This window comes from Stylophora pistillata, chromosome 3, assembly GCF_964205215.1.
Source record: "Stylophora pistillata chromosome 3, jaStyPist1.2, whole genome shotgun sequence".
Lineage (NCBI taxonomy): Eukaryota > Metazoa > Cnidaria > Anthozoa > Scleractinia > Pocilloporidae > Stylophora > Stylophora pistillata.
In genome coordinates this window covers 20,302,501-20,330,495 of record NC_142521.1, presented here as the reverse complement: position 1 = coordinate 20,330,495, position 27,995 = coordinate 20,302,501, and the positions used below count along the sequence as shown (strand labels likewise).

General features: G+C 39.5%; 2 protein-coding genes and 1 long non-coding RNA gene across 3 annotated transcripts; all 3 read left to right on the top strand.

Moving 5' to 3' along the window:
• Positions 1 to 1,365: 1,365 nt before the first annotated feature.
• On the top strand, positions 1,366 to 12,122 carry LOC148734973 (uncharacterized). The gene is made up of 5 exons (XM_088754126.1): positions 1,366 to 1,708; positions 10,321 to 10,379; positions 10,496 to 10,567; positions 11,094 to 11,192; positions 11,494 to 12,122. Exons 1-5 carry the CDS (start codon positions 1,479 to 1,481, stop codon positions 11,967 to 11,969), a joined length of 936 nt encoding a protein of 311 aa, XP_088610252.1. The 5' UTR covers positions 1,366 to 1,478; the 3' UTR covers positions 11,970 to 12,122.
• A 5,727-nt stretch (positions 12,123 to 17,849) lies between these two features.
• On the top strand, positions 17,850 to 20,624 carry LOC148734972 (uncharacterized). Its single transcript, XM_088754127.1, has 5 exons — positions 17,850 to 18,186; positions 18,976 to 19,034; positions 19,144 to 19,215; positions 19,614 to 19,694; positions 19,995 to 20,624. The coding sequence occupies exons 1-5, from the start codon at positions 17,957 to 17,959 to the stop codon at positions 20,468 to 20,470; spliced, it is 918 nt and encodes a 305-aa protein (XP_088610253.1). The 5' UTR covers positions 17,850 to 17,956; the 3' UTR covers positions 20,471 to 20,624.
• A 2,462-nt stretch (positions 20,625 to 23,086) lies between these two features.
• LOC148734971 (uncharacterized) lies at positions 23,087 to 24,947 on the top strand. The gene is made up of 2 exons (XR_015999080.1): positions 23,087 to 23,625; positions 24,220 to 24,947. It is a non-coding gene; the product is annotated as an uncharacterized LOC148734971 (long non-coding RNA).
• The last annotated feature ends 3,048 nt before the right edge of the window (positions 24,948 to 27,995 follow it).

Here is a 27,995-nt window from a genome sequence, read left to right as displayed (position 1 = left end):
ATTTTTAAACTGCAACGCACTAATTTCTTCAACTTGCGAAGTATCTGATCACTGATCCAGGGAAAGTTGTCCCAACTTTACTTCCGGTTATGGGCGTCCTTGTCATAGATCTCTTTTTATGATATTTTCCATGCCCAGTAGCAGTTACACGGAATAAACCAACCAAGGAGCTGTCAATAATCATCATCTTGGTGAAGGGTATCTTGCCACTCAGGATTATTCTCCACCTCTCCAGAAAGTAGTAAAATTTGCATCGAAGCCGCTAGAGTAGCAAACAACACGATAGGGGTCTTGAAATTTCTTGTAACCATAGAATTGAAGGATAGCCGAAACGTTAGCAGTCAACCGTTAGATGCAAATTTCCAAAGCATGGTTCTTGAAATGCAGTGCCAACCAAATATTCGACGGAAACAATGCTCCATAGCGCAAAATAAATTAAGGAAACCACTCAATGCTGTCACAGGTGACCTTAGATTGCTGTCCACTTCGAGGCCGGCTGACAAAGGTTTATGGCTAAAAGAGAGCAAAATCACGAATAGAGAAAAAACGCTTCTACACCTCAAAAGTATGCCATAAGAAAATAAAGGAAAAAGAAAAATTACCATCATGTGTGAACGTTTCAGCTCTTAATTATGCACATCACACTGATTGCCCTAACTCCCGAAATTGTTCGACGACAACAAGCGCATTGTATGTAGCTTAATCAAATGATTTGCTCCAACTTCTTTCAACTTCGCGCATGCTGTGTAACTGCACCTTGAAGAAATAAATGTTGGGGCGACCGAGTGTGAAAAATATCTTAGTTTCCAAAGAGATAGTTGTCATTCCTGCCATGATATTCATCTCGGAATTATCATGCAACCAATGTTTGTGAATAAAAGAAAAGAAGACGAAATTCACTTTGATAATTTTACAAGTTCAAATCTTTTTAATATATTACTACTACAATTTATCAGGCAGTCGTGAATGTTTATATTATATAATGAGGTGATCTCAATGTTTGATACAAAATATTTACATCCGATTTATCTACAATTAAGGTAGCCTGTGAAGACTGTTAATTATGTTTGCCCCCAGGCTTTTCCTACTAAACACCAGCCGCGAAGATGGTTTCATTCTCAGAAACTAATCCTTAACGAGAGAGATTCGGTTTGATCCACGATCGTAGCAAAATGGCTATTTTAGAGAAATTTTATAAAATGGCTATTTTATTTCACACTTTTTCCCTCGTTTGATTCAACAAACAAACTTGACACCCTTATTATTGTCATACTATTATAATTCTATGTGGTGGCGAACGCGAAAATGTTCTCGCCTTTGACGCAGGAAGTCTTGTTTGAATAAAGCTTTATTTTTATCATATTGAAGATTTCACAGTTCACAGTTTTCTTGCGGAGAAGAACGAGTTGGCATCCTCTCACAAGGGAAACGAATTTTCTCAACAATTCACTGAAACATTCTCAGATACCTAAACCACAATGTTTTTTATAGCACCTCGGGCCGCCTTGTATTCCGTGATCGCGTGTGCGATGGTTTTCACCTTGCGTGAAATCGTTGCCACAGACAAAATAGCAGAAAAAGCCGCATTTGGAGATGCTGCGGCGGGAGAAATCCTGCCTGAACGTCAAAAAAGGTCCAGCGAAAATAATACGAATGGAGCCCCAAACCTGAATAATGTTCACCAACGACTGCAAGCTCTGGAGAAAAAGTAAGTCTGATTATCGATTTAGCAACTCTACATTTAAGATAAACACAATTTTAGTTGATCTAAGACCAACGTACAACTTGAATTAATTTTTTAGAGATGAGTCGGAAAAAGGCAATTGGCTCTTTCACAGATCTACAAAGGAAAAAACTGAAAGATGTTACCTTACCTCGAATTAGCTAGAATTCAGATCCTCACGCGCGAGTGATAAAAAGACACAAAGACCACTTTTCCTATATTTTGCTCTCTAAAAACTTAAAATTGTGTATGTAATTGTCCGTAGACAATATAGAAATAGAAGAATTAAAGCATTATTTCGCTGGCGTAGTTCGCCAAATGAACACACTGCGTAATTGTTTTAATTTTTTAAGTTTGTAATCAGTACAGTAGTGCGCTAAGTTTGTGAAGTTGTGAGATTCTATACACAGATTAGTTTATGTAGTTATTACTGTTTGTGTGATTCCTGTATTGCACGATCACAGTGCTTTGAGTAATCACAGAGGAATGTTATTTTAACCCCTGATGTTATCATCATGTAGTGAATATGATCACGTGGTTTATGAATTTGCATAAGTGTGTAACTCGATTCGCGGGAAAAAGAAGTCGTGTAAAAATTTCAACACGGACAAAATAGAACATGTGTTGTGTTTGCTAAATGGCGCCCAACGTGGGACAGAATCGCGATGACAAACAAAAAATCGAAATCGAATGCGTCCAGCACGACAAGTGCATCGAGTATGGAATCGAGTAACGCGAAATCGAAATGACTACGAGCTGTACGAGAAGGCCACCGACCATACGTATCGAAATTGTGCCGAGTTAACCGAAATATTGCAAGGCGATTTGGAAGCGAAGGATTACGAGCGGCTAGATGTTGTACGACAACTTTTGGATGGGAAACAAAAGTCCTTAACCGAAACAGATCAAGAAATTCTGTCTCTATGCGAAGTCGAAGCTATAGATGAAGAAATCGAAGGGTCCGTGGAAGTTACCTTTACAATTATTTGTCGCAAGGGGAAAATTGACAATGCAAGCAAAGCAAATATGTCAACTTAACAACACATGGAATCCTATCAAGCGATGGCACAGCCAGTGAGTCAAAATGTTATTCGTACTAGATTACCGAAGTTATCCTTTCCAAGGTTTAAAGGACATGATGCAAAAAGGAACACCTTTTGGGACTCATTTCAGTCCGTGGTACATCGTAACGAAGGGATTTCTAACATTGATAAATATAAGTTTAACTATCTCAATTCTCTTCTTGAAGGAGCGGCAGCTCGAACAATCCAAGGTCTTAAATTAACCGAGGTAGATTACGATGCCGCTGTTAAATTATTGCGAGAACGATTTGGCCGTCCCCAGAAAAATTATCAGTGCACATATGGACCAGCTTGTTAAAGTGTCACCATGCTCAAATGATCGCCCTTCAAGCCTTAGATAAGTGTACGATCAAATATATGCCTATTCCCGCGGCTGGGCATCTCTCGGTGTAACATCAGATCAATACGGCAGTATATTAATTTCAATCATTAAGTCCGAATTGCCGTCCGAGATTAGGTGGCAGATAGCTAGGAACTCTAATGATTCATTATGGAAAATTGATGAGTTGCTAAACGTGATAAAGATTGAAGTCGAAGCGGGGGAAGCGAGCGAGATGACGAAAACAAGAGAGGACCGAAAATCACCCCAAGCATCGGGTCCTTCCAAATTTCGTAATCAACCACCAACTCTCAGTTCTCTGGTCTCACAGCAAGGTGAGAGCTGCAAAAGCAAATGTGTCTTTTGTCGAAACGTACATTATTCTGCCTCGTGCGATGTTGTTAAGGATACCGCTAAACGAAGAAACATTTTGGAACCAGATAAACGATGCGTTAATAGCGCTTTATACTATTACTAAAAATAGATTTTGTTACGTGATAACCTATGAGACCCCCCGCACAGACTCAGACAAACATTGTGACCAGCTTAAGGAAATGTATGAGCGAGAGCTCTAAAATTAAAACAAAACGACGGAAAATTTCGTCAAAAAATGACTTGGCGTTCTGAAAGGAAGGGGCATGGTTAGTACCAAACACTGTTGTTGGGGTGAGTGTAAGACAGACTCAAGATATGCAGATAAATGGCCAAAATCACTCAAAGAGTGAAAGGAATTAAGGAAGAAAGTATTCATTCCTTTCCCAAAACCTTCGCGAGACATGGCAAAGTGCAAGCGTTGGCTGGTGGCTTGTTCGCATGAGTTTTTCACGGAGAAAATCATAACAAGAAACACTTAAGTTATATTTGTGCTCTTCACTGGCCCGGCGGAAAAGGTCCAACAGCCGAATTTCCCGATCCACTAAAGGCAAATCTAAGACCAGCGCAAGTAAGTTGAGCACATGCTCCTTAGAGGAAAGCACCGAAAGAAAGAGAAAATTCAGCGTCAAAGAGACAGAAATTATTCAATGACAACTGCCTGAACATTAACTACATAACCTACATGAACTGGCATATAATAGAAACACAATCAGTATTGAGCGAAATATACAAAAATCCGCCGCTCGTATCTTACAAGAAGGCGATCGCTCAAAAACATGCTCGTGAGAGCCAAACTTTGAATAGGCTATTCTAAACACGCGCTGGGGAGTCGTGTAGGCCTGTCAACCCCCTTTTTACATTGTTTACATCAGAATTTTCTTGAAAAACTTTGGCAGCAAACCATTTTCCATGATCGATTGCCGGATCAAGGGTGTGATAATTCCCGCATCTCACACAGTCTGTACAAGATCTTCTCGTTTACCGCTTAATTTTAAGCCCCTACATTTTAACCACCGTTTTAGCTGGTCTACAGTGTATTCTTCCGGTTCTCTTTCAAATTTGGAGCCAGAAACGCCGTCCTCTTCGGTCAGAACTGTAAGGGAATAAGCGAACTACTCGCCATTTCCCTTGTAGCTCTCAAAGAAGTGGAGTTTGTTTGTCTGAGTCACGCGGGGGGTCTAAAATTTCATGACGTCATTAGTATAAAGCGCTATTGCTTGCGACTTGGTGACGATGTGAAGGAACGCGAAAATCCCAAAACATGCCGTCATTGTGGTCAGCGGCATCATCAGTCGATTTGTTCGTTGCGTGACTTTGTAAGCCCAAAACCGAAATAAATTTCTCCCGAAGAAACGAAGACAGCAACGACAACTGTGCGCAATAAAGTAAAGGAAACTGTTCTCTTACAAACGGCTAAGGCTACGGCTGTTAACGATGTTATTCCCAAAACTGCGTCTGTCAGAATTCTTTAGGATACCGGAAGTCAACTTACGTACATAGCAAACCGATTAAAATCAAAGCTAAATCTTTCACCTGTCAGGTCGGAAACATTACATCTCAAAACCTTTGGAGACGAAAGATACACAAACCAACAATGCGATGTGGTAAACCTACACTTACAAGGATCTCAAGGAGAAATCGAAATATCAGCGCTGTGTTTTCCGAAGATTCGTTCAGCGGTATCTGCCAAAGTTAATGTCCACAATTACACACATTTGCAAGGTCTCGAACTCGCTGAAGCAAGTATAGTTGAAGGGGATGCACAAAACATTAATTTCTTAATCGGATCGCATTATTTCTTTGATGTTGTATCAGGAGATGTTATTCGCGGCGAAAGCGCTCCCGTAGCGGTTAGCAGTATGTTTGCGTGGATCTTGTCTGGTCACACAAGTGTTGAAGAATCCAGGGAGAAGTTTTCAACTACAAATCTCATCATCGAGAGACCAAAATTGATGTCCTTGAGCCGATATGACATTCACAGTGAGAACGACGAGTTGAGTATCACTTTGAAGAAATTCTTGGACACAGACTCGCTAGGAGTACGGGACGAACCATTCGAGTCTCAATTAAAGTGCACCTACACCCAAAAAATTTTTTTCGCTTAACGAAGTAAGCTTATTTTTTTGAGTATTTCTGCGCAAAAATTTTTTTATTTGCTCAAATCTTCAATTTTCTATGCCCAGTCAAAATACGGAAAATCGGCCGCCATCTTGCCCCACGACCGAGTTTAAAGAAGAATGGCTCTAGCGGGTAATGTGACGTCAAATCGAGAACACGAAAGTCTGCATCTCACACATTTTCACTTGTTTGGGAAGATTGTCGTCGATATCGTCCGAAATATGCCGACTAGGTGTGTTGTATGAAGATTGTATGGAGCGCGATACCCTCTTGCAAATTTCGCACGTTGCTACATCCTTCTACAACACACTTAGTCGGCATATTTTCGGACAATTATCGACTACAACCTTCCCAAACAAGTGAAAATGTGTGAAAAGCAGACTTTCGTGTTCTCGATTTGACGTCACATTACCCACTAGAGCCATTCCTCTTTAAACTCGGTCGTGGGGCAAGATGGCGGCCGATTTTCCGTATTTTGACTGGGCATAGAAAATTGAAGATTTGAGCAAATAAAAAAATTTTTGCGCAGAAATACTCAAAAAAATAAGCTTACTTCGTTAAGCGAAAAAAATTTTTTGGGTGTAGGTGCACTTTAAATGGTGGCGAGTTTCTGAAGAATATACGTTTCGACGAGAAGGAACGAGGAAACGAGGTATTTCTGCCGTGGAAGGAAGGTCATTTCCTCGCTTCAAACGAGTATAACCTGTGCCACACCTCTTTGATATTGTGATCAGGTTTAGAGGTTATCCAATTGCTGTGGTAGCTGACATTAAGTAGGCTTTTCATTAGATATAGATCAACCCACATGATAGAAGAATGTTAAGGTTTCTCTAGTTCGACGACATTGAGAAGGATTGCCCAGAAATCAAACAGTTCCAGTTTGAAGACTCGTCTTTGGCGTGACATCAAGTCCAACTATTCTCGCAAGTACCATAAATCACCGCTTTGACAAGTATGAAGAAAGTGAACCTGCCGTGACATCTTTGCTAAGTTCAAGTCTCTATGTTGACGATCTGGCAGGGGGAGTGTTTCGTGAGAATGAAATTGTGGACTTGTAGAACAAGGTGCAAGTGGAATTCTAACTTTCAGTCATTTCGCGAACGAATAAAGCAGGACGAAGAAAAGAAAAACCAATCCAAACGAAATGGAAAGCACACGAAATCAAGGCGAAGAAGAATCATCAAGTGCAGAAGCTGCTAAATCGCAGAAAGAACAATTTGTGAAGATACTCTGGATTTACTGGGACGTAAATAGAGAGGAATTTCAATGACCTCTCCGAATTCATCGAGTACGCAGAAAGCCTTCCAGTTACTAAATGATCTGTACTGAAACTGGCTGCCAAAATTTTCCATCCTATTGACCTGTTAACTTCGTTCAAAATCAGCATGAAGATCCTCTTCCAAAGTCTGTGTATCGAGAAGGTCAACTGGGATGAAAGCTTGGAAGGAGAAGCTCTACGACTTGAACACTCTGAGGAACATCCGAGTGCCCCGATGTTATGCCAATCATCCCACGACAGAGTCAGCCATTTGCTCGTATCAAATTCATGGGTTTTCCGATGCTTCCGAAAGTACGTACGCAGCAGTCGTCTACCTGAGAACCGAATTCAGCAATAGTGAAACAGAAGTCAATATCGAGACATCAAAGACTAGAGTAGCCCCGATCAAACCACAGTCAATAATAATAATAATGTATTTCTTATACTGCGCAGTCTAACATGCAATAAAAGATATGATCGAATGCGCATTACAACATTAAAAATCTTACAGCATTGAGGCTAATCGTAATAATGATAGTAATAATAATAATTTACAATTTTCCAGAAAAACAATAAAGGTAAAATATGAATTAATAAAAGAACTAATAGAAAGCTAAATTAAAAAGAAGTGTCTTTAGTAAACTTTAAAAGTATCCAACGATTGACACTGTCTAATTTACAGAGGTAGTCGGTTCCATACTTTGGGCGCAGCGTGTTCGAACGCCCTATCCCCGAGTGTCTTTTTTGTTCTGTAGGTGTTATCGATTAGGAGTATGCCCCGGTGTGATTTCAACTGATACCGCGGACTCACTTTGATTTTTATCAAGTCTGAGAGGTATTGTGGTGCAACGCCGTAGATGCATTTGTGAACTAACATTGCTATCTTGACTTCTATTCTGTGGTTTGATCGGAAGCCAGTGCAGGTTGGAACAATTCCCAGGTTGGAACTGCTAGGAAGCACACTGTTAGGCCAGCTGGTTCATTCGATGCAACAAGCCCTACAGTCAGTTCTACAAATCGAAAGAACGTTTCTATGAACTGATTCATTCACCACGCCATGTTGGATAAAAAACGCCAAGGCATGGAAACCTTACGTGCAATACCGGGTCAGCAAGATACGAGAACTAACTGACGAGGCTGATTTTAATTTCTATCGCGGGAGTTGAATCTGGCTAATGTACCGTCACGAGGGTATGGAGGAGAGCAATTAGTGCGAAACCAAACGCGGTGGAATGGGCCCAAGTTCTTAAAGTTGTCAAGAGATCATTGGCCCAGGTCGCCTCAAACAAAAACATTGTTGGAAAACGAAGACGTCCTCCTAGAAATCGTAAAACATCCTGCAAGTGTAACGCATTCTCTAGTCACGACAAAGTCAGAATATCAGTCAGTTGATCTCAGCCAAGTTATGGACATCGAACGATACAGCAGTGTAGCACGATTATTTCGTGTCACAGCCTACATGTTGCGATCATACGTAATGCTAAGAAGAGTACACTGGACAGTGGAACGCGCAAGTTATCCAGGGAGCTAAGAAAGGACTTCCACGCAGAAGAAATGAATCAGGCCGAGAAGCTTTGGATTAGGACTTTACAGAAAGTTTCGTTTGCCAAAGAGCTTGATTTTCTGCAAAGTCAAAGAGGAACATTTCCGCCAGTCTATATTACACAACTAGGTTTGTTCCTGGACGATCAATGAATCAACAGATGCAAGGGTAGATTAAGCAATGCCCCACTTTCAGAACAGAGCAAAACCGCAGTCTTACTTCTGTCTAAACAACCATTGACGAATCTCATCATCCAGGATGTACATTCCAAGATAACGCAAAGTGGTATCAAGGATACTTTAACCATTATTCGAGAAAGATTCTGAATAGCAAGAGGTCGCGAAGCCGCGAAGGGAATTTTGAGAAAGTGTGTCACCTGCAAAAAGGTAGAAGGGGTTCCCTACAGACCACCACCATTTCCAGATTTACCGATGTATCTCTAGACCCACCATTTGCCCACACAGGACTAGAATTCCTGGGCACGTTATATATACGTGATGAAAGGTTTCTATGAAAGAGCTACAATAAAGTCTACGTTTGCTTATTTACTTGCGCCTCCACAAGAGCGGTCCATCTGAAGCTAACGCCATCGCTAAGTGTCAATTCCCTTCTGTTGGCCTTTCGGAGGTTCGTAAGTCGCCGGGGATTACCATTCACCCTAACGTCTGACAATGCCACAACCTTCAAATCAGCATCCAAGGACATAAGGGAGATCACACGATCAGAGGAAGTTCTACGCTACTTAACTGACAATCGAATCAAATGGAACTTTGTCGTTGAGAAAGCCTCTCGGTGGGGTGGTTACTGGGAACGCATGGTCAAAGGTGTGAAACATTCCGTGAAGAAAACAGTGGGACGCACAACATTAGACTATGACGAGCTACAAACAGCAGTGACGGAGATTGAAACAATCATTAATGCTCGACCATTACTAACACATGTCTACGATGACGAAGAGTCACTTTCCAGTCCACTTACCCCATCACACTTGATTAATGGTAGACGAGTTGCTATCGCACCAGACAACCAGCACTTTGAAATCGTTAGTGTAAGCAAGTCCCTGACAAAGAAGCGAAGCATCACCAAAGGTTGTTACAGCAGTTTAAAAGTCGATGCCAACACGAGTACCTTTTAAGTCTACGTGCTAATGAGAAATGCAAGGGACTGAACAAGGAGAGTCCGATATCAGTAGCCGACATAGTGATAGTTAAGTCTGACTTTGGGGACCACAAGAAACTTTTGGAAATTAGCAAGGGTCGAAGAACTGTTGCCTGGTAGATGGTCAGATTCGATGGGCTAAGGTCAAGGTTGCAAGCAGTAACGATCGAAAGCCGCAAATACTACGTAGGGTAATACAGCACTTAATTCCTGTTGAAGTGTAAGAAAAAGGAAACATACGATAGACCCATTGAACAGTGTCGAACAGTGACGGTCGAGTTTAAGTTTCAACATTGAACACTAAGTTTGTTAAGTTAACGCGCTTCATCACCAAAATCGTGATGATAACCCGGGGAGTGTAATAAATATTATGATCACATGGTTTATTAATTTGTATAATTATGTAACCCGATTCGCGGGAAAAAGTAGTCGTGTAAAAACTTCAACATGGACAAAGTAAAACACTTGTTGTGTTTACTAAAACAGTCATTGTAGTTCGTGCAATCAATGTAATTTGTGCAGTCAATGCAACCATAGCAATTCCTACATTTTCGTTACTAAGTTTCAGTTGCTGTAGTTTTGTGCAGATTCTGTAGTATTTCAGTTAAAATAGTTTTTGAAAATACGAAATAGTTTCCTTAGTGCCAGTAGAAAATTTTAAAGTTACTGCTGTTTGATAGTTGCTTTAGTTTGTGTCTAGTTCTAGAACTGCACATTTTCCTTGTTTTGAATTCCTTCTATTAGGTTAGAAGCATTGCTGAAACCTAAATATGGGGATTCATGGTTCTCGAGCTACTTTTTTGGTTTGTATATCATTACTCGCTCAGCTGTTTGCATCTAATTGTTATTTGTATTATTATTATTTTTTTTTTTTGCTTTTTTGAAGCAAGGCTTGTAGTCACTTTTGTCATACTTTCAGGACGGGACGGCCGGAATAACGGACGAGGCATTGTGGGACCTCCCGGACCTCCTGGACGCCCAGGGAAAGATGGTAAGCTTGGAAAAGCTTGATTAAGGGAACAGAATAGATACGAATCATCATGTACTTAAAAAAACGGTCAGAACTTCTGTATCTTGATAATAATTCGCTTTTATTCCTCACTATAAAATACTATCTCTACCCCTTCCCGCCTTTGGCTTGCTAAAATTAAAATTCATCTGAGATAAACAACGACTGCAGCAACAACTTTTCTAATTCATTGAATCGAGCTGGATATAAAGGGTGGGTGACAAATACACATTTTTTTCATAGTTATGGATGCTATCACAAATTACCTTGACATTCACGGCGATGATTTAAGCTGAATACGGCTTTTAAGTATGATAACATAGTGATATATCACTTTCAATAAGTTATGACACAATACCCTTGAAACTAACCTTTTCTTTCAGCTTTTCATAGCAGGTAGAAATAAGGCAGAAACATCCTTTCGCTACTTGTACTGGACACAGCATTTTTAATAACATATAACATCATCTTCAAGATGCACTAAACTGACCCATTTTTAACCTTGCAGGAGCAGTTGGAAAACCTGGACAGCCTGGGAAGTCTGGAATAAAGTATGTTCGTTGGGGAAGAACTACGTGTCCTGGTGGTGCTCAGATTGTCTACAAAGGTTAGAGTCAGTAATTCCTGCGCCAGTCGTCTTTATTTCGTAGTAGCTTAGTAGTCATGCGTTGCATTCATGATTGACGATGATTATCTTTCCTATTTAAGAGGGATTTAAGGCAGTAATAATCTTTAGGGATTCATTTCTTCACGAACGACAATGATGGAAAGTGTTACTAAGAAAAATGACCTTTTCAGAATTTATTGCTTACTAATAGTCGGGTAACATCAAAGAGGTCCTTCCTTTATGAAACTTCATTATAAATTGTTCCCTGAAAAGTTGTGATCATAATCAATTTTCTCTTTAGGATTGATGGGTGGTGAACATTCCGGGCACCAAGGCGGTGGGGTGAACTATCTCTGTCTTCCAAACAGTCCAAAGTATGACAAGTACAAGAATGGACACCAGAGCGCGGGATACGTCTATGGTGTTGAGTATGAAGTGAGCTCTTTCAATCCTTTTAAGAAATCCCTCCACAACCATGACGCACCGTGCGTTGTATGTTTTGTCAAATCACGTGGCTCAATGCTTATGATGCCCGCAAGGAATGATTGTCCATCTGGCTGGACCGAGGAGTATCATGGGTATCTCATGACTGAATACCACCGACACAAGAAGCAGCGCGACTACATATGTGTCGACGAGGACGCGGAGGCCCGCCCAGGAACTGGGGCAAATAAAGATGGTGCATTACTGTACCCTGTGGAAGGTGTTTGTGGCTCACTTCCGTGTCATCCATATGTCGCTGGTAGAGAGTTTACCTGCGCTGTATGCACCAAGTAAGAGGAGGGAAGGATATTCTCGTTCACAAGGGGACACCTCTAAAGTTTGGGTCATTGATTTCATAGGCTGTAGTGATTATTTTATCAAAGAAAATGGCGTTGGTGCTGGTTGTAAGAATAAAGGGCAAATAAAGCAACTCTGAAAATTCAAAAAGTAATGTTACAGTATGGCTTCCATGCATCCTTTCAGAGTTCGCAACATTCCTCCAAATGCCTCTGATTTATCTCCAACTCAGAGAACCAGTGTCGTTACCCATTGCATGATCTCTACTAATAAAAATGATGATAAATATTGATAACCATTCCGAGATTACTGGCATAAATATTTAAGTAACCTAGCAAGAAAGAACGAAAAATGACTCTAACTCAGTCTAGTATAATTTAATGTTAGCTCTTCGCAAAATATTTATCATAAAAGTTGTTAACGAGTCAAAAAGTACTCTAAAGCAGCTAGGTTAAAACGAAGGATAAAAAAAAGGATAAACTGAGAAAAAAATGTCAATGTTAAACCTCGTGAACGATTGCAAAAAATTGATATCTCTGTTGTTCTTCTTCTTCCCAGAATCGTGTTTATTCATCTGAATGTGGACAATAGAAATACAAAACTCGAGCAAAAGATTTCTAAGGACAGTGATCAGAAACGAGTTGGAGCCTGGGGCGAGTTTCGCGCTGTAGTGGTGCTTGGGATCGTTACTAGGGATAGACTTGTTATGAAGTCTTGTTCTCTAGTGTTGTCATGTAGAAAGAACATGGATAAAAGCAAATTTTTACTAACTGAAGAAGATATTCCAGGAGCTAAGCTTCTAAAACTCATTGAACAAAGGAACTGTATGTGTTTACGGCGCTGGCTTCTTCTCTGTCACGATACTTTTCGATGTCAAATCGCAGGTTTTTCAGCTGGAAGCTTAGTCGACTAGTCTCTCGATTTCCTGAGCCAAGCTGATATTGTAGTGCATTGGTTTTAACTTTTAAGCTTTCAAGTTCATTCTTAAGATCTTCTATTTGTTTTTCCATTTCACGAATGAGCTCGCATTTTAAGTCAGTTTGCGTTTCGGAGTCTTATACTGCTTGGACGTTAGTCGCGTCCATGTTTGATGTCTCGCTGGTGAGATCTGTCTCTGTTTCGTTCATGACTTCGACCTCCTGAGTTGTCTGCTTCCTTTTATATCGATTGATGGAATGCAGTAGAATTTAAAAGCCGAAGGTTTGTTGCGATGGCTATTAGTACAGCCTGGTACGCAGCAGTTAAAGTTTGACATTCTTCTTGCTTCGCTACCATGTTTTGTGTTGTTGTTTTGATATCTGTCCCCAGTAACGATCCCAAGCACCATTGCAGCGCGAAACTCGCATAAGGCTCCAACTCGTTTCTAAAGAGGCCTATTGAGCACATGCCCACTACACCAGGTTGCGGTGCTCTCATGCTTTGGGGTTTGCATCGTAGGGAGGCGGAGACAAAATTCTTGAAACAATTATTGCTTGGATAGGTTCGCCAAGATTTTCATGAATTTTTCTTGTGATTTTGATGTGTGTACCGACGCCATCGAAAAGAAAATTATTTCGGTGTATGACGAGTTAAACGGATCTTTTATACAGGTGTAAACTGTGGGATCTCTAGCGCGAATCCCGGTACCGAGAATGCGTACGGAAAAAAGCGCGAACTCGGAAAGGAGCGCCTTCGTAATTCGCGTCGGTCTTGCACTTGCTTCCCCTATCTTAGAAAACGGAAAAACTAAGTCTAATCAGAAGGCTAAGAGCTTTCATGGGAAATTCTCCTAATTCTCTTAAACATTTTGGAGAGAGAAATCGTGAAGTGTAGTAAAGCCGTGACTCAGCCTAATGAGAGAGGACGAGGTAACAAATTCAGAATGTGTCACGCTGGTGAGTGTACGGGTCTGAAAAGTCAATGACATTTTGAATTGATTGTTCTTGTCTTAAAATACTAAATCCAAATTACAGCCCTGCCCATTTCAAAACGAATGGGTTCATCTTATCATATTTTGAGTTATCATATGACCCGTCCGGCACCACACGCGCAACCCCATAGAAAACCATGAGTGAAAGCTGACGTCTGTAGGACCAGACAGGTGACGTGAGCCGTTCCCAACAAAGTCGTTCGGCCTTTGTACGGGCTGTTCCGAAAACGCGGAGTGCGGAGTCTAAAAAAATCTATTAAAAAAAAAAAATTAAAAGAATAATTAATACATAAAAAAACTAGAAATAGAAATTTAAGAAATAAAAATAATTATTAAAAAATTCACGCCGCCTGAAGTGTACTGTTCATATGGTATATTTAACTCAAGATTTTCATAGTTAGCAGTTCACTTTTACGGAAAAAAAGGTAAAGATTAAATAAACTATTTAATAAAAGTAATGAAATAAAAGTATTTTATTTCATGAGAAAGCGATTTATATAATATTCGTGCTTATATAGGTAGAAAGATTTACATTGAAGCTTAGCACTGTTTCTGGTCGGCGTAGTCGACACCGCTGTCAGAGCTATCAATCACAAGCGGTGTCCCTTATCTAGCGAAAGTTCACAACGGAATCTAAGTATATATTACATTTTCAAAGAACCAAAAGCAATTCGACAAAAGCAAAGTTTTGCAGATAAATCAGTTTGCCAACCTTGCCCTCTGTGTGACATCGCTAATCAAACAGGAATGCGAGGCTAAGGAGTTGCGCGTGATTATTGGCGATAAAGGTGGTTTGGTTAAGCTGCGCTGCAGTTAAATGGCTCTTTTGGGAAAATATATTTTTTAATAATTTCATTTCTCAAAGTGCAACTTTACCTGTGTATTGACTTGTTTCTCTATTTGTCAGTCTACATTATTTATCTTACTAATTTTCAGCGCTGAGTATCTTTCAAGGTTTTAGTTTGAACTTTGCGAGAACTTTAAGACGCGCAGTTGACAAGTCGTGAGAATGGTTCAAGGGTTAGTTCACACAGGCAGTTTATTTTTGGAAAGCACAGCTTGAGGTTGTTTCGAGGTAATACGGCTTTCCAGAAAAACCGAAGGTGTAATTTCTCGCATTTTCTAGACAGGGTCAAAACTCGACTGTTCTTTACTTTTTTTTCCGTAAAAGTGAACTGCTAACTATGAAAATCTTGAGTTAAATATACCATATGAACAGTCCACTTCGGGCGGCGTGAACTTTTTAATTATTATTATTTTTATTTCTTGAATTACTATTTCTATTTATTTATGTATTTGATTATTCGTTTAATTTTTTTTTTAGACCCCGCACTCCGCACTCCGCACTCGGAAAAATATTGCTTTATAGCTCTGTTGCATGTCCTGCTGTTTCTTAAAGAAAAAGGCGCCCTGTTTCGAATAAGCGCTCTCCCTTGAGGTACCGTAAGTAAACAAGCGCCCAGGACGCTAAATCGAAATCTTGTGGTATGTTACCACCCTCATACATATGAAGTTCACCTTCACAATTATTAGTAATGTCCGGTGAATCATTAAAATAATGAAAGTAGGGAGGGACCGAGTACGGAACCTTGCAGAACATCGGAAGTAACTCTACGTACGCGGGCACCGCAGCCAGGGCCGGGTTGTTCAAAGGCGGGTTAAGATAACCAAGGGTTATCGTGAAATTTATTTTCAGATTTGTAAGTTTTAAAACAAAATTCACTTTAATTCTATTTGTTTACAATTTGATGATTGAATGTTCTAAGAAGAATTGGGAAAATTATCTTAAAATGGCTTTTGAACAGAGAAATATAGAAACCCGGATTAAAATTTAACCCTGGGTTAGCGTTAATCGGTCTTCGAACAAATGGGCCCTGAACTACATTAGTAACTTGATTACGATTAGCAAGATAATCCTTGATCGACAACCAAACTTCCTCGGCCATTCCTATGCCTTGTAACTTTTGAAGTAGCATAGAATGATATGTGGAATCGAACGCTTTTTTAAGCCAACATTCCCTACTGTGTCAGTATTAGTAAGTGCTCTTCTCCAATCCTCAGTCATTTTAACCATTAACATTATTCACGAAGTCTTCGGCGAACAATTTTTTATCATATTAGCCTATAAAAAACTAATTTTTAAACTGCAACGCACTAATTTGTTCAACTTGTGACGTATCTGTTAAGTGCCCCAGGGAAAGTTGTCCCAACTTTACTTCCGGTTAGGGGCGTTCTTGTCATAGATCTCTATTTAAGATATTTTCCATGCCCAATGGCAGGTACACGGAACAAACCAACCAAGGAGCTGTCAATAATCATCATCTTGGTGAAGGGTATCTTGCCACTCGGGATTAGTCTCCACCTCTCCAGAAAGTAGCAAAATTTGCATCGAAGCCGCTAGAGTAGCAAACAACACGATAGGGGTCTTGAAATTTCTTGTAACCATAGAATTGAAGAATAATACCCGAACGTTAGCAGTCAACCGTAGGATGCAAATTTCCAAAGCATGATTCTTGAAATGCAGTGCCAATCAAGTATTCGAAAGAAACAATGTTCCATAGCGCAAAATAAATGAAGGAAATCGCTCAGTGCTGTCACAGGTGACCTTAGATTGCTGTCCACTCCGACGTCGGCTGACAAAGGTTTATGGCTAAAAGAGAGCAAAATCACGGAAAGAGCAAAAACGTGTCTGCACCTCCTTAGTATGACATGAGAAAATAAAGGGAAAAGATAAATTACCGTCATTTGTTAATGTTCCAGCTCGTAATTATGCACATCCCACTGATTGCCCTAACTCCCGCAATCGTTCGACGACAACACGCGTATTGTAAGTAGCTTAATCTAATGATTTGCTCCAACTACTTTTAACTTCGCGAATGCTGCATAACTGCACCTCAAGGAATTAATTCTTGGGGGCGACCGAGTGTAAAAAAACCTTAATTTCCGAAGAGATAGTTGTCTTTACTGCCACGATATTCATCTCAGGATTATCAACCAAGACTTGTGAATAAAAGAAACGAAGACAAAATTCACTTTGATAATTTTACAAGTTCAAATCTTTTAAATCTATGAGTAAAGACTGATAGTTTCTAAAGAAACTGTTTGGGGCTGCGTCGGTGGGGGTAACGAAATAATTTCAATATATCAACAAATTTGAAATGGTAAATTGGCCACCGTTACGATTATAAAAGCTGACGTTTCGAGCGTTAGCCCTTCGTCGGAGCGAATAGAGGAATTGTGGGTTGTGGTTGCTTTTAAAGGCAGAAAATGGAGCTACGTGATTGGTGGGAACATGGAAACGAGAAAAACACGAATAAATTAGTGGAATGAAAAGCGTTCGTTGATACCTGTGGGATTTAGACTGCCGGTTTGAAAGATGAGCTTTTGTTCAAGACTTTTACCACTACAACTTATTACTATTACTACTACAATTTATCACCCGGTCGTGAATGTTTATATTATATAATGAGGTGATCTCGATGTTTTATAAAAAATATTTACATCTAATTTATCTACAATTAAGGTAGTGTGTGAAAACTGTTAAATTATGTTTGCCCCCAGGCTTTGGAGAGAGTACCATATAACCCCATACATTAATTATGCATTCCACTTCTTTATCTTTCACGACAAAACTTAAAAACAAAGTCTACTAGTCTGAATGCATAGTTAATGTTGGGTTATATGGTACTCTTGCCCAGGCTTTTTCTAGTAGACACCAGCCATAAAGATAGTTTCATTCTCAGAAACTATTCCTTGACGGAAGAGATTCGGATTAATCTACGAACGTAGCAAGATAGTTATTTTACAAATCCTCTCACTTTTTATTCAATTTGATTCAACAAAAAACTTGACACCCTAACAATCTATTTACGACAATTATTGTCATACTATTGTAATTCTAATGTGGTGGCAAACGCGAAAATGTTCTCGCCTCTTACGCAGGAAGTCGTTTGAATAAAGCTTTATTTTTTCATATTGAAGATTTCAGAGCTCAAAGAACGAGTTGGCATCCGCTCGCAAGGGAAACGAATTTTCTCGAGAACTCACTGAAATATTCAAACATATCTAAACCACCATGTTTTTTACCGCACCTCGGGCCGCCATGTATTCCATGATTGTGTGTGCGATTTGTTTCACCTTCTGTGAAATGGTCGCCACAGATAAAGCGGCAGAAAATAGCGGACTTGAAGATGCTCCGGCGGCAGAAATCGTGCCTGAACGTCGGGAAAGGTCCAGCGAAAATAATACGAATGGAGCCCCAAACTTGAATAATGTTCACCAACGACTGCAAGCTTTGGAGAAAAAGTAAGTCTGTCTCTCGATTTAGTAATTCTATATTTAAGATGAACTCAATTTTGATTGATCAAAGACCAGCATACAAACTTGAATTAATTTTTTAGAGATAAGTCAGAAAAAGGCAAGTAGCTCTTTCACAGATCTACAAAGGAAAAGACCGAAAGATGTTATCTTACCCTCGAATTAGCTAGAATTCAGATCCTAATGCGCGATTGAAGAAAAGACAAAATGACCACTTTTCGTATATTTTGCTTCCTAAAAATTTTAAATTTTTTGTGTATTTGTCTGGAGACAATATAGAAATAGAAGAATTAAAAGATTATTTCGCAGGCGTAGTTTACCAAATTAACACGTCGTGTAATTATTTTGATTTTTAAGTTTGTAATTAGTGCAGTGGTGCGATAAATTGGTAAAGTTGTGAGACTCTGTACACAGATTAGTTTCGGTATCTATTACTGTTTGTGTGATTTCTGTATTGCACGATCGCAGTGCTTTGAGCAATCACAGAGGAATTTTATTTTAACCGCTGAAGTAATCAGCAGTCATTGTAGTTTGTGCAATCAATGTAACTTGTGCTGTCAATGCAACCCTAGCAATTCCTACATTTTCGTTACTAAGTTTTAGTTGCTGTATTGTGCACCGATTCTATAGTATTTCAGTTACGATAGTTTGTTAAAGAACGAAATAGTTTCCTTGGTTCCAGTGGAAATTTTTAAAGTTACCGGGGTTTGATGGTTGCTCTAGTTTGTGTATAGTTCTAGTACTGCACGTTTTCCTGTTTTGGTTTCCTCCTATTAGGTTAGAAGCATTGCTGAAACCTAAATATGGTGATTCATGGTTCTCGAGCTACTTTCTTGGTTTGTATATCATTACTCGCTCAGCTGTTTACACCTAGTTGTTATTTTTATTTTTTTTCTTTCTTCTTTTTTGAAGTATGACTTGTGGTCACTTCTGTCATATTTTCAGGACGGGACGGCCGGAATAACGGACAAGGCATTGTTGGACCTCCCGGACCCCCTGGACCCCCAGGGAAAGATGGTAAGCTTGAAAAAGCTAGATTAAAGGAAAAGAATGGATGGGAGTCACCATGTACATAAGAAACAGTCAGAAATTCTGTATCTGGACTGTAATTCAGTTTACTCCTCGCTATAAAATACCATCTCTACTCCTTCCCACCTTTGGCTTGTTAAAATTAAAATGAATCTGAGGAAAACAACGACTAAAGCAACAACTCTTTAAATTGATTGAATCAGGCTAGATATAAAGAGTGGATGTTAAATTAACATTTTTTCATAGTTACGGATGCTAACACAAATTACCTTGATATTCATAGCAATGATTTAAGCTGAATACAGCTTTTAAGTATGATAACATAGTGATACATCACTTTCAAAAAGTTGTGACACAATACCCCAGAAACTAACCTTTTCTTTCAGCTTTTCATGGAAAGTCTGGGATAAAGTATGTTCGTTGGGGAAGAACTACGTGTCCTGGTGGCGCTCAGATTGTCTACAAAGGTAACAGTCAGTAGTATTTAGAGTTGCTGTGCAGTGGAAATGTTGTGGCTTACTAGTCATGCGTCATATACATGGTTACTTATGATATTTTTTCCTTTTAAAGAGGGATTTAAGATACCGATTGAAGGATTCTTTATTACACGGAGAACAGCGATGGAAAGTGCTGCTAAGAAAAATGACCTTTTCAGAATTTTACTGCTTAATAATAGTCGGATAACATAACAGAGGTCCTTCTTTTATTAAACTTGTTAATTAAGATGTTCAGAGAGGAGTAACGATCGTTTTCGATGGTCCCTTTAGGATTGATGGGTGGTGGAAATTACAATCACCAAGGCGGTGGGGTGAACTATCTCTGTCTTCCAAGCAGTCCAAAGTATGACAAGTACAAAAATGGACACCAGAGCGCGGGATACGTCTATGGTGTTGAGTATGAAGTGAGCTCTTTCAATCCTTTTAAGAAGTCCCTTCATGACCACGATGCACCGTGCGTTGTATGTTTTGTCAAATCTCGTGGCGCTATGCTTATGATGCCTGCAAGGAATGAATGTCCAACCGGCTGGACTGAGGAGTATCATGGGTACTTGATGACTGCATTCCACAACCATAGGAAGCAGTACGACTTCATATGTGTCGACGAGGACGCGGAGGCCCGCCCAGGTACCAGGGCAAACAAAAATGGTGCATTACTGTACCCTGTTGAAGGTGTTTGTGGCTCACTTCCGTGTCATCCATATGTCGCTGGTAGAGAGTTCACCTGCGCTGTATGCACCAAGTAACACGAGAAAAGATTCTTTTTGTTCACAAGGGTACACCACTAAAGTTTGGAGACATTGATTTCATAGACTGTAGTGATTACTTTTTCAAAGAAAATGGTGTTGGTGCTGGTTTTATGAATAAAGGGTAAATAAAGCAACGGTGAAAATTCAAGAAGTAACGTTACATCATGGCTTGGATGCATCCTTTGTTTGTTGGTAATATTCCTCTAAGTACCTCTGATTTGTCTCCAACTCAACGATCCAGGGACCCGTTTCTTGAAAGTCCCGGTAACTTAACTGGCCCGTAAAGCTGTTCTGTTTTCATTCAAGATGGGGATGTCAAAAGTTTTGAAAATGATACAATAAAACTATCAGCTGAATAAACAAAAGGTTTGGGTGCTTAACGCATGGCTTCAGGCCCGTTAAATTACCGAGTTTCGAGAAACGGGCCCCAGCGTCATTACCCATTGCCTGATTTCTACTGATAAAAATGATGATAAATGTCGATTATCCTTCTGAGATTACAGGCATAAATATTTAAGCAACCAAGCAAGAAAGAACGAAAAACGACTCTAACTAGTACAATTTAATGCTAGGTCTCTGCATAATTCTCTCATAAAAACTCGTGCAAAAGGTTTCTAAGGGCATTGATTAATTGAGCACAAACCTACTGAAGCAGGTTTTCGAGGGGTACGGTTCTCTCATGTGTAAGGAAAGCGGTCTACATCGTAGGGAAACGGAGATAGATTCGTGAAATACAATCATGGCTTAGATAGATTTTCCAAGATTTGTTTTTATAAATTTTTCTTGTGATTTTGATGTGTGTACCAACGCAATCGAAAAGCAAATTATTTCGGTGTATGACGAGTTAAACGGAGTTTTCATGTTAGTATAAACTGTGAGATCTCTAGCCCGAATCGCTATACCGGGAATACGTACGGAAACAAGCGCGAACTCGGAGAGGAGCGCCTTCGTAATTTAAATTACGAACAACTAATTACCAAGGCCGGCTGAAGGAGCGCTGCCCCGGAAAGATGCTTCGCGATATTAAGATCACCAATTCGTGATGTTTACAATATTAATTCGTGTACTTGACATACTCTCTCTAGGGATAGGTGGAAGCGCTGGAAACTGAGAATCATCGAATCGTAGTGGTGTATAAAATGCACCCAAGAACGAGTGTTGTTGAATCAACAAATCATCTTAAGCCATGTTCCTCCCATCTCACCTCCTGAGATTTAAGGTAAATTGAACTGAGAAGATCCAGTAAAGTTACTGAGAAGATCCAGAGTCGTTACCCATTGCCTGATCCCTACCGATAAAGTGATGGTAAATATTGACTATTCAGCTGAACCTGCCGGCATAAGTATTTTGATGCTAATACAACCAGGAGAGATGGAGCGAAAACACCGCTAAGTGGTGTAATTCAATGTTATTTGGTTATATCAACTAAGTTGAAATTGCAAATTGGCCACCGTAAAGAGTTAATAAGCTGACGTTTTGAGCATTAGCCCTTCGTCAGAGCCTTTTGTCAGAGCCCTTCGCACTGACGAAGGGCTAACGCTCGAAACGTCAGCTTTTTAACTCTTTACGGTGGCCAATTTACAATTTCAACTTGGTTGATATAACCAAAGTACCTTGTTGCCCCCACCGACGCAGCAACCCAGTTTCTTTAGAAACTTACCCACTTTATTAATTCAATGTTAGGCTTGAGTATGTGCCTGGTGTGTTACCATGTTACGAGGGAAGCGTTTTAGTTTCTACAAATTTGAATTGAATCAATTTTTGTTTTTACAGTTTCCTTCTGTCTTGGATTGTCAAATTCGTTTAAGTTTTTTCCTCTCAGATATTACCCAGGCTCTGCTGACTTCGAAAGTTAGTGACAAGCGCGGTCGCTCTTATTCTTTGCTTATCTGAATTGTTCCACCAACTAGGCAGTCCACAACCCTGACCCCTTCTTTCAAATTTAGTACACTGAGTAGAGGGGGTAACTAAAACATAAATGCTGATGGCCTTAAAGTCTAAATAGAGCGAGTATTTACCAGTTCCATTCCTCATGGGGGCTCAGAATTTTTTCTTTGTCCCACGCTCATGACAAAACGAAAAAAACATTTTCTATATCTACCAGCTGTTGTTATTTTGTATCTATTTCCTTCCCATGCAAACTGTCTTCTCATCAGACGTCCTTGCTTAAGATTCGTTTTTCGTCAGACTACGATCATTTCTCTATTCTCTATGAATTGGTAACCTTCAGCCAAAATTTAGTAATTTTGATCTCAAGGCTGCAACTTGAAACTCGCACTACTGAAAAACTTCCATTTATTGACTGTCTTCAACATATATACACTGTTTACATCGTCTTCTTTGGGATCATAATAAATTTGATTTTAGAATCATGATATTACATTTATTCTTTAAAAAATCATCCAGTATTCTACGAGTTAGTGTAACATTTTTCACTGAAATATCAGTTCCTCATACGAACTACAAGCCAATACGTATACCGTCTCCATAGTCCACTCTTAAAAAATGGTCCACACACAAATAAAAGCTAGTTGAGATGTATACACAATGTAAATATTGAATACAAAAGGTGACGCGATATTTACTTACCCATATCTTTACAAATCAAAACAGTCATGCACTGGCGAAAACAATTCCTATAGGTCACTTAGGGATATACCGGGAGAGCGGTCTGATGAGTGCGCTACTCGTTTCACCTTGATATCTCTGTTCTTCTTCTGCATCGTAGGATATCTGCTTGGAATCGTATTTATTTTTTGGAATGTGAACAATCGAATAACAAAGTTTGAGCAAAAGGTTTTCCTACAGGGCGGTATATAATCGAACAGACCCACAAGAGCAGCTTCTCGAGGGCTGTGGTGAACCCAAACCCTGAAGGAAATCGGTCTGCTTCATCCCAAAGAAGCAGTAACAAACTCGTGAAACACGAACATCACTAAAATAGGTTCTCTATGATTTGTATTCATGCACTTTTGGTGTGAGTTTGACTGTGAACCGAAGTGATCAAAAAGAAAACAATTTCGACCTACGACGACAGGGAACAGTTCAAGGATATGTTTATATGGAACATTCTATAGAAGAAGTCAAGCATATCTTTTATTTATGAAAATTCTGGTGTCTCTAGCCCGAATCACTTTACCGAGAATATCCAGGTCAGTTATTTTTCATGAGATTATTCAAAATCAGGTGTGTACGCTTACTATTGCAAAGAACATTCCTTTGGAACTAATAAACGAGGCTCACGTTTTTCGGGCGTTAAACACGAATCTAACGATCGGCTCGATGCTTAAAATAGTTTAACTCAGCAATCCCCATTTTTTTGTGCAGGCACACGAGCTAAACATCAGTTACACCCAACAGCAATAGCTTATCTTCAAAATGTTTTCCAAATCCGTAAGGGAATGTTTTCCGAATCCGTAGGAGGCAAAGTCTCATAGTCCACACAGCACACCCAGTGTGTTTTGACTTGAAACTAAATTTCTAATTTTATTTTTTCAGATTTTTTTCCTTCGGACCCAGATTTAAACTTTCCCTATTGCATTAAAAAGCATCGAATTTTCCCTTTTCTTCCCCGTTTATTTCCCCCTTGGGAAGTTGTTTGAGCAATTGAAGAAATAAGGTAAAATATCTCCCGACATTAATTGTGTTTCACCTGCTCCTGGTTTGGCTTGAAACGAAAATTCAATTTGTAGGCTGTATATTAAATACATGTACTTAAATCTTCCTTTATTTTCTTTACAACTGAGACATTTCAAGAGAAGGCAAGCACTTCGAAACCTCTAGATCTAGTCGTAGTCACCCACGGAGTCATGAGAGTTGGACTGAAGGGAGAAGGAGCAAGATCGAATTTTACTGTAAAGTGTTTCCTACCGAAGTTGACAATTCATTCCTTATAGCTTATCACGACCAGCACAACGTATTGTAATGATATGGCCAGCAATGCTTTGAATCAGAACTGCAATCGATACTCGGCTCGCAATTTTCGAAAAAGGGGCCGGGGAAAGATCTCTTAATAGAAGTATTACCAAGATTTAACCCTGTCGCTGGAATATACGTAAAATACATGGCGTAGTTTGGAGTACGGACGGGAGTGCGAGAAGAAAAGCTCTCCCGCTATTCGCACTCGTCTCGCGCTTGCCTCCAAACACCTGCAAAACGCGTAAAAATTAAAGGGGCCGAATAATAGAAATAAAAGAGTAGGACCAAATAACAATTTAATAATGTTTCGCGTTACTGGATGTACAGGACTCAAAGGAAAAGACAGTTTGATTTGATCGACGTTTTTGTCTTACAATCATTAATCCAAATTACACCCCTCCCCCCTTTTTTAATTCTTGCCAGTTGCAGTTTGTGGTTATTTGAAATTCGGACACTTTTAATTTCGAGATACTAATTTAGTTGACTTTGAAATTTTAATATTCATCGAAACGTTGGTGCTTTGAAGCAACTTTTTATTAAACATAACCTGATATAACTTGGTATGATATATCTTTGATGGAGTCCCGTTAGTTTGAAGTTTCAGGAGTCCAGGAAAATAGTTCGATAGAAACTTTGTTCTAGAAATGCAGGTTGGAATACTGACATGCCTCATGTTGGTGATCTGATGTGTTCATAACATTAAACAAGTTTCTCTTGCAAAACGCTGACATATTCTTGAATGAGAAGTGACGCCGACATACAAAGATGTTTGAATATAAGTAACGCGAAGTTAGAGAGGATAAAAACACTCTCCTTGTATTTTAAATCTATCAATTGACGGACTATAACAGCCTCAACCTCTTTATTCATTAATATCACAAAATTCCCAACATCACTAATCAGTTCGAGAGTCTCTCCTCTGGCACTACAAGTTATTATGGTGACAACACATTCTCTTAAAAAGCGCCATGGAATTTAACTCTATATCTCCATAACTCAAATGCGTTAAGGTGACCCTCACTTTTTGTTGTGTTTCGAGGAACCCGAAATTGTTTCACTCAAACCTCCTCCTAAGTCAGTGGGTTTTTATTGTTCCTAGAAGGAATAAAAACAATTCACAAGTAAAACTTGGAAAACGGTATGGATGCTGTACCCAGGCGGCTAAAGTTACAAAAATTTGTCACGCAGTCGGTGAATATGTTTATATTGGATTGTAAAAGGATCTCAAAGTTTGAAAAAAGTAAATATTTACATATCCGATGTAACTGCACTTTAGGTAAGCCCGTAACAAGTACCAAGGTAAGCGTTTCCCCAGACTTTTCGTGCATAGCAAATGCTATAAAGATTTAGTTTCACGCTCAACTGCTCTTGAACGAGGGAAGTTCGTTCCGATCTATAAAAGTGTTTTGATAAATCTTTAAGAGCTCTCCTTGCACGTTCTACAATTCATACGATAAATAAACTTGTCATGCACCCTTCCAAAATTACATTTTGGACAGATTCTGGTCACCTTATTGTAATTGTAATGTAGTAGGAAATGCTAAAAAGTTCTCGCCCCTGACTCATGAATGCTTGTTGGAATAATGCTTTAATATCATCACATGGAAGATTTACAGCTCACAGTTTTCTTGTGAAGAAAAAGAGATTAAACTTCTTCTCACACCGAAACGAATTTTTTCAAATAACCCACTGAAAAATTTACGTATCTAAACCCCGATGTCATTAACTGCACCTCGGGCCGCCTTGTATTCCTTGATCGTGTTTTCGATTTGTTTCACCTTGCGTGAAGTCGTCTTGGCAGAAGAAACGACTGAAAAAAGCGGATTTCAAGATGCTTCGGCGACAGAAATCCTGCCTGAACGTCAGAAAAGGTCCAGCGATAATAACACGATGCAGCTCCAAGCTTGAATAGTGTTCATCAACGACTTCAGGCCTTGGAAAAAAAGTAAGTCTATCGCACGACTCATTTATTTTAAAGTTTTTGAGAGATAGGTTGGAAAAAGGCAAGTCGTTCTTCCACGAATATACAAAGAAAAATCCTCAAAAAAATTATCTTACCTTGAGTTACCAAGAATTCAAATCCTACCGCGCGAGCGATAAAAAGACACTTCGGCTAATTTTCTTCGATTTTTCTCTCCAAAAGTTTAAAATGGTTTGTTAGAAATTGTTTGTCAGAAAAATTAAAAGATTATTTCGCTGGTCAGAGTAGTACTCCAAATTGACGCGCTGTGTAGACTTAGTACACGGATTAGTTTAGGCCTCACGACACAGTTTGTATTGCATAATTGCACTGCACTAAGTGATCACAAACTGTTATTTTAGCCGTTAAAAAGAATTTAGAAGTCATTGTAGTTAGTAATTTCTGCTTTAAATAAGACTTAAGCATTTCCTACGTTCGCCTTACTAAGTTTTATTGGTCGTAGTTTGGGCAGACTGTATAGTATTTTAGCTATTTATGTATCCTGGTTTTTTGCATGTTCAGTGTAGCTGCGTGGTTCCAGTAACTCAATTAATTGCAGTTATTTATACAGTTTGTGTAGGTACTGTTGTTTGTGCTGTTACCGTAGTTTATGTAGTTACTGTCGTTTTTGTCGTTACTGTAGATTGTGCAGTTACTGTAGTTTGCGTAGTTGGTATAGTTTGAGTAGTTTCTGTAGTTTGTGCGGTTGCTGTAGTTTGTGTAGTTACTGGAGTTTGTGTTGTTACTGTAGTATGTGTAGTTACTGTAGTTTGTGCAGTTGCTGTAGTTTGTGTCGTTGCTGTAGTTTGTGTAGTTGCTGTAATTTGTGTGGTTCCTGTAGTTTGTGTAGTTGCTGTAGCTTGTGTAGTTACTGTAGTTTGTGTAGTCACTGTAGTTTGTGTAGTTACTGTAGTTTGTGTAGTCACAGTAGTTTGTGTAGTCACTGTAGTTTGTGTAGTTACTGTAGTTTGTGTAGTTACTGTAAGTCGGTCGTGATTGGTCTGTTTCGATCTGTCGGTAAAGTTAGGTCGTTATTTTCCGGTCGTTTGTGATGTTTATGTCGTGAATGAGTCGTTTGTATGGAGCGGGTAGTTGTTGACATCTGTTTAGGGGAGTCTGTTCTAAGTTAGTAACCAAGCTTTCCAGAGTCATTCGTTGAAAATAGTCAGTGCTGTAGGTTAGGCATTGCGCAGAGTCCCAGTCAATGTTGTGGTTGGTAAGTCGATGGTGTTCAGCAATGTGATTGCTGATATCACCTTTCCTCGTCGCCCGTCTGTGTTCAGTCAGTCTTGTTGTGAGGTTTCTGCCAGTCTCACCGATGTAGGAGGCTTGGCAGTCGGAATAATTGATCTTATAAATCGTTCCCTGTCTGTTCCTCAGTTCGTCTTTGTCTTTAACGTTGGTTAGTAACTGAGTCTTACAGTCAATAACATCACGGCAAAACCAACCGATCATTTTACACAAACTGGAATAAGAACATTCTACTGACAACAATCATTCACTTGACTCTGATGATGACTTCTGCACAGGTTGTCGAAACGTCAGTCACTACCACCGACAACAGTCCTTCCTGGGGTTATTTAAACGTAAGATCAATGACATTCTTTAAGTCTAACGCACGGCATTCACGGAAAACAGCTTTAG

Excerpts from the sequence above, each read along its gene's own strand:
- LOC148734973 (XM_088754126.1), top strand. The coding sequence starts at position 1,479 with ATGTTTTTTATAGCACCTCGGGCCGCCTTGTATTCCGTGATCGCGTGT. Across the intron at positions 10,568-11,093 it reads TGGACGCCCAGGGAAAGATG|GAGCAGTTGGAAAACCTGGA; the intron begins GTAAGCTTGGAA and ends TTAACCTTGCAG. Across the intron at positions 11,193-11,493 it reads TGCTCAGATTGTCTACAAAG|GATTGATGGGTGGTGAACAT; the intron begins GTTAGAGTCAGT and ends TTTTCTCTTTAG.
- LOC148734972 (XM_088754127.1), top strand. The coding sequence starts at position 17,957 with ATGTTTTTTACCGCACCTCGGGCCGCCATGTATTCCATGATTGTGTGT. Across the intron at positions 18,187-18,975 it reads CTGCAAGCTTTGGAGAAAAA|GTTAGAAGCATTGCTGAAAC; the intron begins GTAAGTCTGTCT and ends TCCTCCTATTAG. Across the intron at positions 19,216-19,613 it reads TGGACCCCCAGGGAAAGATG|CTTTTCATGGAAAGTCTGGG; the intron begins GTAAGCTTGAAA and ends CTTTTCTTTCAG.